Source organism: Artibeus jamaicensis, unplaced genomic scaffold (assembly GCF_021234435.1).
Source record: "Artibeus jamaicensis isolate MK-2021 breed Jamaican fruit bat unplaced genomic scaffold, CSHL_Jam_final scaffold_3151, whole genome shotgun sequence".
Classification (NCBI taxonomy): domain Eukaryota; kingdom Metazoa; phylum Chordata; class Mammalia; order Chiroptera; family Phyllostomidae; genus Artibeus; species Artibeus jamaicensis.
Window position 1 is genome coordinate 3,513,717 of NW_026522037.1, and position 16,700 is coordinate 3,530,416.

At 54.7% G+C, this 16,700-nt stretch overlaps 1 protein-coding gene across 1 annotated transcript; it reads left to right on the forward strand.

Annotated features, from left to right (window-relative positions):
* The first annotated feature begins 2,554 nt into the window (after positions 1-2,554).
* Positions 2,555-11,421, forward strand: NPTX2 (neuronal pentraxin 2). Its single transcript, XM_037134803.2, has 5 exons — positions 2,555-3,144; positions 4,628-4,844; positions 7,105-7,349; positions 9,011-9,190; positions 10,073-11,421. The coding sequence occupies exons 1-5, from the start codon at positions 2,719-2,721 to the stop codon at positions 10,298-10,300; spliced, it is 1,296 nt and encodes a 431-aa protein (XP_036990698.2). The 5' UTR covers positions 2,555-2,718; the 3' UTR covers positions 10,301-11,421.
* Positions 11,422-16,700: the final 5,279 nt, after the last annotated feature.

A 16,700-nucleotide genomic window follows, 5' to 3' on the forward strand; every position in this document is an offset into this window, starting at 1 on the left:
GGGTGAGATTTCCTGCTGTGGACAGCAGGTTTCGGCCACAGCCACAGCATCTGTGGATGTGGAAGTCGACCTGCCACACACTCGAACACCCTGCCTCACCCTCGGTGACAGGTGGTTCATAGAACACACAGAAAGCACAAGGTTCTGGAACCTTCATCACACTGAACAGTGATTCTCGCTCAAACTCCCAGCTCCTGAGCACAGCCAGAAGGATCTTTGGAGAGTCCACTCTAATTCCATTATACACAGGAAACTGATGTCCAGAGAGGAGAAATGAGTTGCCCCAAACCACTTAGCGAGTGGCAGAGCTGCAGGACTTGGTCTCCTTGTTCCTAAGCCAGCCTACTCTCCATCAGGAAGACAAAATAAAACCCTAAATAGCATATATGCTGTTAACCGAGCCCTCTAATTATACTGCTTTCAAAGAAAATAACACCTTAAATGCCTCAGTCTTTCCTTCTGGGCTTTGGCAGTGTCCTTGATCACTTCTCACGTCTGAATCTCTCTTGACAAATTTAAGAGTAATTATTTTGGGACATGTGCTTTGTTATTTTTATGTCTTCTTGTACACTGCTTTCTTTGTTCGGGAGGAAATTAGAATTCTGGAAACCCTTGATTTGATTTAATTATGAAAGGAGACGGCCTCTATTTCAAGTAGTTGCAAATATGAGTGGATCGGTCTGTGCCAAGAGAGGATGTATGGAACAATATAGGTTCTCCTACTCTACTGTCGAATGCAAAGAAGACCCACCTAGGTCTGTGAGTGAAAGCAGAAAAAAGTCAAATCTGCGAGTGAAAACTGAAAGTCAAATCCTTACCTGGGTAATTCTGAACATGTCTGGATTTAATGCCTTATGGCATCGTCTAAAATGTAAGTTGTATAAACTGCTTTGCAACTTCGTTACCTTTATTATTGCAGTTTGTGTATGTGTGAGCTCATCTGGACTTCTGGAGTTTTCAAGGAGCTGAAGGAAGAAGTAGGAGGAATGAGTCTATTCAAGGTCATGTATACAACATGAAACTCATACCTGCTGGGGATGCAGACCAACAGAGATTTTAGCCCAGTGCCCATCCCCACCCCTACTTTTCCCACTAACTGATGCTCTTACCTGAACCGTCACCACCTGGTCGATTGTCCTCTGCCTTGGGTGTTATGTAGAACAGACTTCCTGTCTGTAATTTGTATCCATGAATAGAATTTTTCTTGTAATTTAGCAACATTGTCCTTGAAAATCCCACTATTTACATAACAGAAGCTATTGTTTGAAGTGCAAAGCAGGTCAAAATTTGGTTTCTGAAGATTAATCACTGCAGCCTACTTTATATTATCATAATAATTTCATTTATTTTGATACAATTTGTTTCCAGAATCAACCTCAGCTTCTGTGCCCAGGCGACAAATCCATTTGCTTTTGGTATAATGGATAATGTGATTAATGACCTTGCAACTGGATTTCTTAAAAACATAGAGAAAAAACATAAGGATTTCCATCTGTAATGTGCAGGAAACCAGCTCAGTCTGCAGCTGTGCATTCAAACCTCTATGCACTTGTTTGTCAGCCACAGACACGATTTTGAAAGGTTTGCTCCTGCCTGTTGGGGTTTCTGTCCATGTCTGTTCTCTCCAAAAATCTGAGGACAGGGGCCTCAGACTGAGAAACTGGACGTGAGGGCACCCCACCTACATGGGTGGGGGGCGCTGTTTTGCTTTGTGGCGCCATCACGATGACCGCGGGGGAATGGACCCCATCCAGCCCAGGTCTCACTGCGTAAGGTCATCACTGGGTGGGCCGTCGCTGGACACACGTGGGAGAGCTCTGCCAGTGGCCGTGGGACCCTGGCCCCCACTCCAGGCCTCTTGTTCGACGCCACGTGCGCCTGCATCCCCTCCTTGCAGCGGCATCCGGAGCCTGTTTCCGGTCCCCGAGGACGGGAGGCTCTTTCCAAGGCGGGGACGGGGACGCAGACGTGGAGTGTGTCCAGGGAAAGAAAGCTCGCGCGTCAGCTTCCCGCCTTCAGGGTGAGGTGGCAGCCGGCCCACGCCAGCTGGGGGCGGCTCGCGACGGCAGCCGTGGGTTCGAGACCCTCCCGGGGCTCCACCTCACTTTCCTCACTGGGGAAGTGGGGGGTCACCCCCACCCCGAGCCCCGGGGCTGCGGCGACGCTAAGCGACACCTCCCACGGCACCGGAAGCTCAGCAGCCTCTCCCGGGGCTCGGGGGGCACCAGGGGGCTCTCAACCTCTCCTCGTCCCGAGACGTCCGCGTCCTCGAGTGGGTCCGAGGGGCACCTAGACACTCCGGCCGAAGCTCCCGAGGGCACCCCGGGCATTTATTTTACCCGGGGGGAGGAAGGGGGCCGAGGCCGGCGCTCGCACCCGGGTGCGGGGCGGGCGCGCGGTGGGAGGAAACCCCTGCCCCGCCCCCCGCGTGACGCGCGCCAGGACGGACCAATCAGAGCTCGCGGCGCCGCTCCCCCACACGCCTCCCCCCGCCAGCTTAAGAAAGGGCGCGCGGGCCGAGCCGGGCCAGAGCGCCGCGCGGGGCGGGGTGTGCGGCTGCGCCGCGGCGGGTAGTTCCGCGGTTCCCTGGGCTCCGGGTCCAGCTGCCTTCGAGAGCGGTTTCCGGACGCAGCCCGCGGAGGAGGCGCCCCAGCCGCGCGCCCCGACGGCGCCCGCTCGCCCACCCGCAGATGCTGGAGTGAGCGCGGCGACGGCGGGATGCTGGCGCTGCTGGCTGCCGGAGTGGCGCTCGCCGTGGCCGCCGCGGCTCAGGACGTCCCGACGCCTGGCAGCCGCTTCGTGTGCACGGCGCTGCCCCCGGAGGCGGCGCGGGCCGGCTGCCCGCTGCCCGCGATGCCCATGCAGGGCGGCGCGCTGAGCCCCGAGGAGGAGCTGCGGGCAGCGGTGCTGCAGCTACGCGAGACCGTCGTGCAGCAGAAGGAGACTCTGGGCGCCCAGCGCGAGGCCATCCGCGAGCTCACGGGCAAGCTGGCGCGCTGCGAGGGGCTGGCGGGCGGCAAGGCGGCGGGCCGGGGCGCCGCGGGCAAGGACACCATGGGCGATCTGCCCCGGGACCCGGGCCAGGTGGTGGAGCAGCTCAGCCGCTCGCTGCAGACCCTCAAGGACCGTCTGGAGAGCCTCGAGGTAGCGGGGCGCGGGGGTCCTGGAGGTGGGGTGCGTGGTCCTGCCCTCGAGGCTCTGCGGGAACGAGCTGGATTTGGGGTCGGGAGCGGGGGGAGTTCTCGATCCTTCTCGGGACTTAACTGCGTGTTATACACCCCGCACCCCTTATGCCCACTGGGCGGCCATGAACTTAACGAGGTCCGCGCTAGCCGAACCAGGACGGCCTGCTCTCTTCTTGCAAATCTCCCGGAGGCTGTGCCGGGTGACCTGAGGCTGCCGCAGGAGATCAGCGGCCCCTGGCATCCCGCGTTCCCGTTTATAAATCAGGTCTGGGTGGTCCAGAGTGGGCAGAGGCCGGGGGGGGGGGTGCGATCTCGGCTGGACCTGAGCACGGGCTGGAGGGTCACCGGCCACTAGGACTCGCCTTGGAGGAACCCTAGTTAACTTGAAAGACGTCTACCCGCGAACTGCGCCGTCCCTAAGGTGCCCTGTTGCTTTAAGGGAAAGGACTTTATTCCATTCTGTCTTGGAAGGTGTACCCAGTTTGGAACTTCGAGAGAGAAATCTTCATTTAATTTCCATCTTTATGTTCCACCTTGTGGAAGTGTGGACATTTCTGTTAAACATGTGTACCAAAATACTTATTAGCAAAGCTAGGTTTCAATTAAGGTGGTAATTATTGCAAAACTATTTAAGGATTTCCTGTGGCATAATGGTTAAATACAGTATTTCTAGCAGCTGAATATCCCTTGATTCATTAAGAGTTACAACAGCTAATATTTTTGGAACGCTAAATATGTTCAGCCCTTGCAGCAGTCCTGGGAGGCAGATGCAGAGTAACTGCCTTTTACGATTTGGACCACTCAGAGGGATAAATAGTTTGCCTAGGACTCGTGGCTGGGCAGCGGCAGGCGGCCTCTTCCGCCAGCAGAGAGACAGAGGAGTGAAAGAAATAGGCAGGAAGGGTTTAGAAACAGCATTAAAAGCAAAGATTTCTGGACTCCAGAATAGTCATGCTTTAGATCTCTCGTTTTCCAGGGACATCGCTGCCAGCCACCTCTGTGCCACACTGGAACTCGGGGGCTATTTTCATTTCTAGATGAAAGTGCATCGGCTCTGAGTACCATTTGACGGAGTCTTAAAAAAAAAAAAAAGCATCTGTTTGGTCTTTACCTGAGAGTGATAGATATTGGTTAAAATGTTGGCTGTTGCATTAGAGGAGCAGCACTGATTTCTGAGAGGGGGAAATGAGATTCGTAAGTTTCAAATACGGCAGCAAAGTAATTGTTGTGTGACTTTGAAATCCTTTCCACACCACACACACACACACACACACACACACACACACACAGCCTCAGTGAAATGCTCCCCCTTGTGCCACCGGCACGATGGATTTAATGCTCCCAATTTGGAAGCTTCTCCCTTTTGTGGCAAGGCCGTCAGAGCTGCATTTCACAATTTTTAACTGGCCTTAATACTCCTTGGTGTCTGCCCCCGCCCAAAGCACCAGCTCCGAGCGAACGTGTCGAATGCCGCGTTGCCCGGCGACTTTCGAGAGGTGCTCCAGCGGCGGCTGGGGGAGCTGGAGAGGCAGCTGCTGCGCAAGGTCGCAGAGCTGGAGGCCGAGAAGTCCCAGCTCCACAACGAGACCTCGGCTCACCGGCAGAAGACCGAGAGCGCCCTGAACGCGCTGCTACAGCGCGTGACTGAGCTGGAGAGAGGTGAGAGCTTCGCTTGTTTCTCTGTCGCCCTCTGGCTGATGTCCCTCCGGATCCCACACCTCTTGTCTTCATTCTAGGGGAAGCTGGGATCAGAGCAAGGGAACGCAGGCAGAGAGGGGCCCGGCCCCAGGGCTCTCTTGCCCATTTACAGACAGGCCCCCTGGGGGGGGCTTGGCCCCTCCCAGAACCCTGCCTGCTGACCGTGTTCCCATGTTTGCTGGGCTGGGCTTTGAGGCTGCTGCCCAGTCATCTTGAAACCCACCTGGCAGGTGCAGAAAACCACCTGATTCCTTACCATCCAAGCAGCAGGGCTGCATAGCCTTGTCTGCCACCTGCAGCCTCTGCTTGCTTGGTCAGGCCTTTTAATGCCTTAACTGGTTTGAACTAAGTTTCTTCTGAACCTCCGAGCTGTTTGATATAAACAGGGCCCCAGCTCACGGGGTCTGGACCCCCTCCTCTACCCCTGGACTCTCCCAACTCTAATCAAACCTATCTGTTGTTACCGAGCTAACGACATCACCAGCCTGGGCCTTATTAAATCAACAAGCCCACACACCTGCAAGGATAGAAGCTATTTTCCTTTATTAGATAATCGCATCTTTGGGAAGAACATGGGCATTTGCAGATTAAATACTAGTGGCTGCTTGTAGTGGAAAGAGGAACCGCTGCTCCCAGCTCTGTCATTCATTAGCTGGGTGCCTCAGGGGAAGTCACCTCCCTTCTCCAAGCCTGCCGTGCCTCAGCTGTTCACCTGTAAAGGCAGGAGTCGGGGCTTTCTGGTTCTGGATTTTGCTTCAGCCTAATGTGGGGAGCCTTCTCTCCTGGCCTGGCCCTGCCCTTGGCTCCCCGAGGTGACCAGGTCTTCCCAGTCCTCAGCAGGTGCTCAGCAGCTCTGCAACCTGGTGTTGAGGGTGCCCTGCTGTGGGAGGTTAGGACAGGTCACGTGAGACTATACGATCAGCGGAGAGGAGTAAATACGACACGTGGAGCCCGGATGCTAGTCTTTCTTTCTATGCTGCCCGTTCCCAAGAGGTTGGTAGGGTGACCCTGGGCCCTGCTGCTTTCCTTTGCAGAAGGTCATCCTCGGAGAGGTGTGAGCTGTGGCACCAAAGAGCTTCCTTGTGAATTCTTTGCTATGGCAGAAAATGAGTGTGGGGGCCATGGCAGAGAAAGGCGGTTCATGCGGGCTTTGTTCCGCAGACGGAGTGAGGAAGGGACTGATTCAGTCTGCCAGGGACACAGGCGGTTCCGTTCTGGGTCCCGAGAGCCTGCCTGTCTTTGATGGCAATGGAGACCATCTGGCTGCTCATGGTGCCTGATAAATACCTGTTGAATGAGGACATTTAGGCTCCTTCATTGGCAGCATCTGGTCCCCAACGTAGAGGGAAGCTTTTGCCATGACAGCTCACAGAATCAGGTGGGAACCCTGCAGATTTCTGAATCTGATAACTGGAGACAGAACCATACCTTCTGTGTGTTTATCTTCCTTATTAATTTTGAGCTTAAGTCTTAACTGTAGTGATCATTGCTTAGACCCATTTAAGAGTACCAACCGTTTTCAAAGCCCTTGGAAGCACCAATTAGCATGGGGACAGCCAGGGGGGTTCTCGCCAGTCCCAGGTGGGTCTGGAAGGATCGAGGTTCTGGCCGGGTTGCTCTCTGCCGTGGGGTGGGGACACCTCTGCATTCCTCTGCCTCCCACTGGTCCCAAACTGCAGGAATGGTCCATAAATGCCACTTCGCCTTGGAGAGAAAAGAGCAAGTTACGAACCAACGCATGAGTTCGGTCAGGGGTTTAGCCCAAAGGTCACTTCTGGGTTCAGTCGTAGTGTCAACTTCCAGAGGTGGCATGGGCCGACTGCTTGACAAGTGTCTGTGGAGTGCCTGGGACCCTGTGATTCATCCTGCCTTCTCGTCCATCCAGTGGGTTCCTGACCCCGCCTGCCCTTGCTGTAGCATCTGAAGGGCCCAAGAGTTCAAGGACATAACAAGACTTGGGCAAGGAAGGGTTTTCTGGCTTAATTCAAGCAGAAAACTAAGTCCAGCTTTTCTCTCCCTGCTTCTTTGAGCTTTGAAAAATGAGGCCGCTCTCATTTGCTGTTGGGGCTTCAGCACTTTGGACAGTGGCTGCCTGGTCCAGGTGTTCCAGTGATGGAAGGACCCCCCGCCCGGGGTGCAGCGGGGACCCAGGTGAACTGTGGCGCTGGGCCTTGGTGGTGGCAATAGACTGACGTGCTGCTGGCCTCTCCTCTTCCCCCAGGCAACAGTGCGTTCAAGTCACCCGATGCGTTCAAAGTGTCCCTCCCACTCCGCACAAACTACCTGTATGGCAAGATCAAGAAGACACTGCCTGAACTGTATGCCTTCACCATCTGCCTGTGGCTGCGATCCAGCGCCTCTCCCGGCATCGGCACTCCGTTCTCTTACGCGGTGCCCGGGCAGGCCAACGAGATAGTGCTGATAGAGTGGGGTAACAACCCCATCGAGCTGCTCATCAATGACAAGGTGAGGCCGCCTTGGACGCCACCTTCCCCATCTTGGTAGCAACAAAGGTCAGGAATTTGCAGGGAGTCCGTCAGCAGGCTGCAGGCTGTCCTTGTTGTGGGGACGACTCTGCTGACTTAGTCCCGCTCTGGACAACAGACTGGGCAAGGGGAAGGGACCCGGGGTGGGGGCCAGGCAGCTGCAGCTCATGGAGACCCAAGCTATGAATCCAGACCATAGGCCATGGAAGGAACAGAATGAGCTGGGATGTCTGTACACCAGCCTGAATTGTCTCGGGCCCTTAGGCCAGCCCATGAGGGCTGCTTTCCGGGGCTGCACTGATTAGAGGGCGGTGTGTATGTATGTGTGTGTGTGTTGGTGTGATACTTCTCATGGGTGTATCTTTTTGGAGGGGGCTGATTACTGAGGTATAATTCACATACAGCAAAACAGTAAGGTTTACCCTTTCTTACTGTGTGGTTTGACCCGTTTTGACAAACGCAGGCAGTGGTGTGTCCATCACTACCATTAGGAGATAGAATTCCATCACCTCCCAGATTTTCTCATTTCCCTTCATAGTCAGCCCCTCCTTCTGCCCCAGCCCATGGCAACCACTGATCTGCCCCCCGCCCCTGCAGCCTTGCTTTTCACAGAGTAAATGCACCCTTTCAACAGACTGGCTGGTTTTCAGGAGCGAGGTCTCCCCAGGAGAAAGGGCCTGGGTATCTGTGGGACCCCCAGCAGCCCCGCTGAGACTCATGCCCTCCTTGCCAGGGCTGAGCATTTGAACGGCTGCCAAGCCCAGGAGCCCTCTGCGCCCTGGCCCCTCACTCTGTCTTTACTGAACTACCCTGCATAGAGTTCGCTTAAGTGGGAAACGCTTCGAAATCCGCTTTCCGGGCTCCTTCTGGCAGTGACCACGTCCCTGAGCCCCTAAGCTGGGGCTAATGCTTCTAAATAACACCCTTGGACCCTGCCCTGAGGGCCGAGAATCTTGTTTTGTCTCCGATTAGGTGATTAGACGTCCTGTAAACAGCCGATTCCTGGGAGTTGGCGCGTGGGGTTGCTAGGACACCAGCGGTAACAACAGACTGGTGTGCAGTCGAGCTGGCCCGTGGAGCACCCGCAGGGGTTTGGTAGATGGATTCGGGTTGGAAACGCCTTCCCCCAGCTCTGTGCAGCTCTCACACACCCATGTGACTGCAGGTCTCCGGTCCTCTGCACGGCAGGGCACCCACACGGTCTGTGAGTGCCACAATGGACTCTGGGGCCTTGCCTACTGGGTGTGGGTGCCTGGTCCGACTGCCCTTTGGGCTCTCCAGCAGGGGGTGTTCAGGGACAGTGTAGGGGGCTGCCTGTCACACCTGCTTGTTCAGGACAGTATCTAGGACCCTCAGCCAAGCCAGGGCCAAGAGTGTCCAGCTGAGCACAGGGCCACGCTGGGGTCTGGGGCTTGTGCCCAGACAGCCCCTTTCTCTCAAGTGTCTGATGGCACATGGCATCTCCAGCCTCAGGGTCTCTCTGAGGTGGATGGGCCAGGCATGTCACCAACAGAGCAAAGAAGGGGAGCCCAGGAGGGACCCATGTGCTGGGAGCAGCAGTGGGCTCAGGTCCTTCCGTCCCCCCAGGTCAGACCCCTGGGAAACCCACCAGGGGCCTCACCTGCCCGTTGCCACCTGCAGGTTGCCCAGCTCCCCCTGTTTGTCAGCGATGGCAAGTGGCACCACATCTGTGTCACCTGGACAACACGGGACGGCATGTGGGAGGCCTTCCAGGACGGGGAGAAGCTCGGCACCGGGGAGAACCTGGCCCCCTGGCACCCCATCAAGCCGGGAGGCGTGCTGATCCTCGGGCAGGAGCAGGTGGGTGCAGGGGCCTGAAGGACGGGAGCGCGCAGGCCGGCCATGCCCGCAGGCTGCCCCCTCGTCCCACCCAGCCATCTGCCTGTTAGAGGTGACCGTGGTGGCATGACTGCCGGCCTAGATGGGCAAGGTCCCTGCCAGCGCCCCCATCTGGTGCCTTAGGGGCTGAGGGTGGGCACCAGGCTGGTGTGGTGTGTTCAGATAGTTTCCGGGTTCAAGTGCAACACAGGTAACCGGGAGTGCCCCTGGAGTGATGGGTCGTGTCCCTGCCGGGTTCCTCTCTGCCAGGCAGTGCTGACTCAGGACGCCAGGGGCTGGTATGGCCTCTTCCTGGAGCTGCTGGTGCAGGGCTTGGGGGTACTTAGGGAATACCTGTGGGGTGCTCAGCCTCTGGGGGATGTGGGAGGAAAGAGCGAGGCCCTGGGGCAGCCCCCTGAAGGGGGGAATCGCAGCTTGCCACCCGCTCTCAGGCAGGTGAGAGCTGACATCTCAAGCCTGTTGGAGGTTTGCTGATGGAGAGTGAGGGAACAGACTCCAGGATTTTTGGGGGCTGAATCTGGGCTCTTCCTTGGCCCGTGCCCTCCCCGCTTCCTTGTCACCTCTCCCCCGGGAGGGGCTGGAAGCCTGGAGATGCAGGTCTAGTCCCAGCTTTGGGACTTTGGGCAGGCGTCTCCCTGGGCTAGCCTAGGTTTCCGCTCTGTAAACCGGGTGCTTGGAGCCAAGACATCCCCGAGGCCAGAGCCGGGGGTGTCAGGAAAATGCCCCCATCCCCCCTGCCCCACCCGCTCTTTCTCCAAGCTGATGTCTTCTCCCCGAAGCTGGTCACAGGCCAAGAGGATTAGCTTCTGTGCCTGCACTGACGTGATTCTGCACCCTCCCCAGGACACCATCGGGGGCAGGTTTGATGCTACACAGGCGTTTGTGGGAGAGCTCAGCCAGTTCAACATATGGGACCGCGTCCTCCGTGCCCAAGAGATAGTCAACATCGCCAACTGCTCCACCAACATGCCGGGCAACATCATCCCGTGGGTGGACAACAATGTCGACGTGTTTGGAGGGGCCTCCAAGTGGCCCGTGGAGACCTGCGAGGAGCGCCTCCTTGACTTGTAGCCGCCCTGCCCTGTGCCCAGGAGGCGGGGCTCTGCTCACCCCCTCAGCTAACTGTGTATAAACCTCCCTCCCAAGGGCTGGGGCCCCCCAAGACTGAGGCTCTGTGGCAGCCTATGTGACCGGCTTATTCGTCCCCCACCGAGGTCTGGTCGTTTGGGGGGTAGGGCCAGAATCCCTGGGGAAAAGCCCTGAGCCGCCGGGGTCCCACTATCTGACCTCCTGCTGCGGGGATTATAGACCTTCAGGCCCTGCTCAGAACCCCTGTAAATGCTAGTGCACCCCAGCCTGCCTGCCCCTCGGATCCTTGGTGTGTCGTGTGTGCCTTCCGTCCGTCCCCTCTACAGCCTGTGCAGCCGTCCCTCGGGAGTGGCCATGTCCCTTGTGCGTTGAGTATTTCCTGCTGCCCACGGAGCTCGTAGCAAAGTGGCTGCTGCCCCCCAACCCCGCCCCCACGGTTCTTTCCTCCGAGGAACTCAAAAGCTCGAGGAGGGCAGGCCGCCCAGACAGTGCCCTGCCTGCTCCGAGGTGGAGGGGCCGCTGTGGCCCCAAAGAGGGCGCTGGGAGGGGGACCCCGAATGGAGAAGGTCTGTGGCGGCCGCCCCTTCCCCTCTGTCACCTCCGTCAGACCAATGCTTTGTCACAGAGTGCGGCTTCAAAAGGCCTCTCTTCTCCACTGGTGCCAAAATTTCCATTGCAGCTTTTACCGACCGCCTCTCCGTCTGGTTTGGGGAATTTCTTTTTCCCAGCAGAAGAGAACAGCCATTCGCAGGCTCCCGTGTTTGATGTCTCACCTCACTGTGCGGGGTTTGCTGGTTTTAATTCTCGTTGGTTCCCGTGAGCATCTGACTGTCCCAAGCATTTCCCCCAGAACTGGCGCAGGAAGTGGGTGTCATCGGGCCGATACTTGCTTGGTGACTGCGGGCTGCTTAATGTATCGGACAGCCATAGCAGTGATTCTTTTAAAGTGATCGAGTGGGGAAATTTGTAAAGCTAAATATTATATATTTTATTTTTCATACATGTTTGAGGTGCAAACCTGTGGCAGTTCCATTTGCAGGACACGCTGACATGCCCATCCGACACCGTGACAGCCAGGACCTCCTCTGAGGCTGGCATTCTGATTAAAGAGCGCTGGAAGAAGCTCGGCGTTTGTTTCCTTTGTGTCCGGGGTTGAGGGTGGGGAGCGGCGGTGTTCTGCGCACCCCCCACCCAGGCAGAATGGGGGCTGCTCTGGTCTGCCGGGGCCTGGCTGTGCTGGGTACCCCTGGGGCCCGAGGCTGGTGGGCTTGTGGGAGCCTGCGGTGCCCTTCCCTCCTCACCTGCAGGCTCAGGCTGTGGTGGCCCTGCAGGGGCCCAGCTTCCCTGTCCCCAACCCCGACCTGTCTTCTCCAGGAGCGCAGCCTAGCTGGACAACCCTCAGCTCCCGGCCCCGGGCCTGATGCCTGTTCAGCATCCACTCCGTGTGCGCTCGGCTGTATCTCCCACTTAACCCTCCTAACAGCCCACTGCGGCCCCTGTCACGGGAATACTTGGACAGTTAGTGACAGTTGTGCCACGCGGCTGTGCAGGGCAGAGCCGCCTCACAGCCAGTCTGGGGTGCTGAAGGCCCCGCCCCGTCCACTGCCCACTCCCACCCACCCTGCCTCCTGGTTTGGCTCAGAGGGGCCTGGTGTCACTTCTTCCCACGGCCATCTGGGAGTCCACCTGGCCCAGGCATGTGCCTTGGTCGTCTCTCCGTCCCCACAAACACCTCCCATTTTTGTGTCTTTCCTCTGTCTCACAGCTGCACAATAGAGTTTAGTTGTCCCCTTCCCAAGTAGCAATGTCCAAGTGTCTCTTCCTCTGAGGAATCGGAGCCCAGTTGTGGGTACAGGTGACACTGTGTGCTGGGGCACTTGATGGCGAGGCCACAGTGGAAGCTGTAACCTCTAAAACCCAGATGGGTGGGTCACCGAGGTTCCGGAAGTCCGTTCTCAACCCCGTGCCTTATAACGAGGCAGGAACTGACTGTCGTTAGTGTTCAGGCCAGAACCCGAAAGAGGCCAGAGCCCCTGCCTGGGGCTTTTGGAATCCGAAGGGCCAAGACCAAGTAAAGAGCAGTTTGCTGTGAATCTCTGTTGTGACGGAAACATCCAGCTGCTCAGATCTCCCCCCAGAAGATCTGAGGGTTTGCTTATCTCTGCCGCCCCTTCCTGGGGGGGGGGGGGCACACCTCTGCCTCAGTGGGGCTTTGGAACCCCTGCTGGGCCAGGTAACTTCCTCGCTGCAACTGGAGAAGCTCTGACCCCAGAGCACAGGCCCACAGTGGACCACTGCTTCCTGCCGACCCCAGATGTGGGAGGATGGAAGAAGCCATCCCTGTGGTGGCTGCACGCTGGTCCCCTTGCCCGATTAGGCCTCCCTGACGGGACAGCAGAAACTAGACTCATCCCTGAAACGAAGTGAGGTCCTGAAGCCCAGAGCCTCCCGCCTGCGGGAGACCCAGGGCCCCGGCTTCCTCGCCCAAGACCTTACCCTTTGCTCAAGGCTGGAAGATACCTTGACAGTGAACTAGGTGCTCCAAGAAGGGTAGAGTAGAGCATGCTCTGGAGGATGAGATATGCCGGTTGGCTGAGGGTTGTCATGGAAACCATAGCTGGATAATCAATGATGAATGAACTGAAACATGATAAAATGCAACTAAGTTGAAGGCAACCTAGAGCCAGGTCTCTGCTGGTGGCAAAGGCAGACCAGGACCCTCCTGCCCGCAGGGTGCTCCCACTCTCCTCGTGGGCAAGGTCTGGGAGGGGGCTTCCTGGTCCACGCAGGTGTCACCATGCATCCTATTCACTCAGAACAAGTGCTTTGGGCCCCTATTGTGCGTCGGGCACTATTTTAGGCACTGGAGATAGGATGAGACAGTCGGGTTATTCTTTTAAAAGGGAATGAATTCCAGTGAGGAGTGTGGCTAGAAGGCAAGGAAATATAAACCAGAAAAATATGGGTGACGTGCCGGGGAGTAACTGGGAAACTACTTCCTGGGTCATGTTTGAGCTGGGCCCTGCTAGGGAGGAGGGAGCTGACCTTGGGGAGAGCTTCACAGGCAGAGAGAACAGCTAGCGTGAAGGCCCCAGGTGGCTCTGAGCTTGGAACTCAGAAGCAGCAGCCGGCATGTTTGCAGACACCAAGCAAGAAGGTGGGGTGGAGAGCCAGGGTCAGAGGAAGGGGCTGAGCCCAAATCTCATTCACAGTGAGAGGGGAATCTGGAGGCTTTAAGCAAGGGAGTGTAGTAATCGGATTTGTATGTTAAGGAGCCTATGTGCCTGACTGAGGGAGGATGAACAGGAAAGGGATTACAAGCAGAAGGGGGGGAGGGGGAGAGGCTGCTGCTCTCCTGGTCCAGGTGAGAGATGATGTCTCCACATGGGAGCCAAGGGGGTCAGGAGGCATGAGGCTGAATGGTCAAAAAATGAAGCCAGGCACTTGAGAACAATGGCCATACTCTCCAAATTGATCTGCATATTTCACACCATCCCTATTGAAATCCCACCTGACTTTTTGGAAGAAACCAGTGAGCCAATCCCCAAATTATTTGTAAGTTCAAGGGACACAAAACAGTCAAAAAGGAATTTTGAAAGGGAAGAACCACGTTCTCCTGCAGCCTGTGCCAATGCAGACATTGAAGGCTCCCAGAGCGGGCAGTTGACCCTGCCGGGGTTGGGTGGTCACAGACAAGCCATGTGATTGCCGCTGAGTGTTCCCAGGCAATAAGGAAGCTTGTCAAGGCCAGGACTGTGCATGTTTGGTTATGTGACTTCGGCCTTGACAGGCTACTTACTGGCTTCTCATTGTTTTCTCAGGAAAGCACAGGGCAAATTTACCTGGTGGTTTTACTTCTTTCCGCAGTTGTCAGTGCAAATATTCACAAGCACATTTTAAAACCCTGCTCAAGCAAAAATCGAACCCGGAAGACTGCATCTTGTAGGTAAATTGACATTCACTCATTATCACACACAAGAAGAGCCCATGTCCCTCGGGGGGTCATGTAGCCAAACCCTGACTTCCTTCCTGTGTTTAAGGGTGTGGCATCGACCCTGTAGGGTCTGTATCTCGGCTCAACACTCAGGTCTGGCAAGAGATACATCTGCTTTCTTCAAAGACATTTACAAGACATCATGTATACAGCAGACGGGGCATAATGAGTATACACGGTTTTAACATAACCATCAATGAACATCCGCGCACCCGGCCACTCAGTTGGAGAAATCTTTGTTCAGTGCCTACTTTGTAGGGTTACTACTATTGTAGGTACTTTGTCGACCTCAATAAATAAAAGAAAAAAAGAGATTCTGCCCTTGTGGATCTGACATTCTGGAAGGAGGAGGATGGCAATAACAACTAGACACATGAGTAAGATAATTATATAATTTGTTAGATGTCGGTGAGTGCTGTAGGAAAAGGAAATGTAGAGCAGAGAAGAATGGAAGTGTAGGTGTGGGGGGGGCATTTACAACACACGGAAGGGTGGTGGAGTGACCTTTCTGAGAAAATGACGTTTGAGCGAAGGCTTGAAGGAGGTGAGAGAACTGACCACTCGGATCTGTACTGCGTAGTTGTAGTTAAACTAGATGGGTTTTCCTGTGGCCTGCTTTTTTTCCATATTATGTCTTTGAGATTTCTTCAGGCTGATGTGTGTAGCTGTAATTTATTAATTTCCACTGCTGTGTGCCCTTTTTTTAAATTCACTTTTATCTAAATGTTCTCCTGCTGATACACTTTCGGGTGGTGTGTATGTGCCCGTGCAACCTGTCAGTTCTCTGGCTAGTGCCTGGGAGGCAACGGCTCCGCAGAAAGCTATGAGCGTCTTCCCATGTAACCAGGTGCTATAGGTCGAATCGGGATGTTGAAGCCCTAAGCCCCAGTATCTTCCATGTGAATTTACCTGGAAACAGGGTCTTTGCCGATGATGGAGTTGAGCTGAGGTCGATAGGGTGAGCCCTGACTCAGTGTGACTGGTGTTCTTATAAAAAGGGGAAATTTGAACAGAGACAGACAAGAGTGGAAAGAAGGCAATATGAAGACACAGTGAGTGCCATCTACAAGGCCAGGAACACCTGGGGCAGCCAGACGCTGGCAGAGAGGCCTGGAACTTGCCTCCCTCCCAGGCCTCAGAAGGAACCCTGGCCTTCGGAACTGTGAACCCATAAATCCCTACTGTTGAAGCCCCCCAGTTGGCGGCACTTCGCTGCAACAACCCTAGCAAACTAATAGTCCAAATTGTTTTCCAAAAAGCTTGTGTCTATTTGCATTTCTACCAGCGGTAGAGTCCCTATTGCTTCTTATCCTCACTCATTCTTATATCGTCAGACTTGTGATTGTTTTTGCTAACCTGGTGAGAATAACATAATATTTAATTTGCTTTTAATTTGCACTTCCCTTTTTACTGATGCAGCCGAGCATCTTTTTATATGTTTATGGACATCTGCGTTTCTTTTGCCATAAAATAAATGGTCATATATTTTGTCTGTAGGTTATTTAGCTTTTTCTTGATTACTAGGAGTTCTTTGGGTTCTAGAAACATATTCTATGTGTTGCGAATACTGTATTTTGCTGTGTATAATATGCACTTTTTTTTGCCCAAATTTTTGAGGGAAAAATAAGGATGCACATTATACATGGGCGTAATGATTACATACCATGGGTGAAGTAATAGGTATAATAATCCCTGTATAATACACACAAAAATGTGGGTGCGCATTTGCATGGCAAAATACAGTATTTCCTTCCAGTTCGCAGCTTGCCTCCTCTCAGTGTTTATTTCAAGTATTTTGAAGCTGTTACAAGGTGTGTAAACATTCAGGATTGTTATGTGTTCTCGATGAACTGACACTTTAATCATTATGAAAAACCCTCTTTACCTTTGGTGACAGTCTTCGCTCTGAAATCTACGTTGTCTGATATTAACAGGACCACTCCAGCTCCATGTTGGTTAGCTTTCCTCGATGGGTGTTTGGCTCTTTGTGTTTCTGAAAAACTGCCTTTCCCTCGGGGGAGTTAGACCACTTACATGTATTGTGGCTGCTTTTATGAGCAGGTTGCAGTCCGTCAGGGGCTCTCTGGTCTGCATCGTCCCACCCTTCTCTGTCCTTCTTTTCCTCTCTTCCTGTCTTCTTTCGGATGAACTGTTTTGTGCGATGTCCTTTCTATCTCCTTGGTTGGCTGATTAGCTGGACCTTTCGTGTGAACCATTAAAGGTCGCTTTAGGGTTTATGGTATTCATCTTCAACTTACTTGGGTTACTTCAAAAGGACATTATACTACTTCAAGCACGGTACAAAATCGTAGGGCACCGCATGTCCACCCTTCCTTGATGTATTTTGGCCATGCATTCTATTCTTACACGTGTTATAAATACCACACT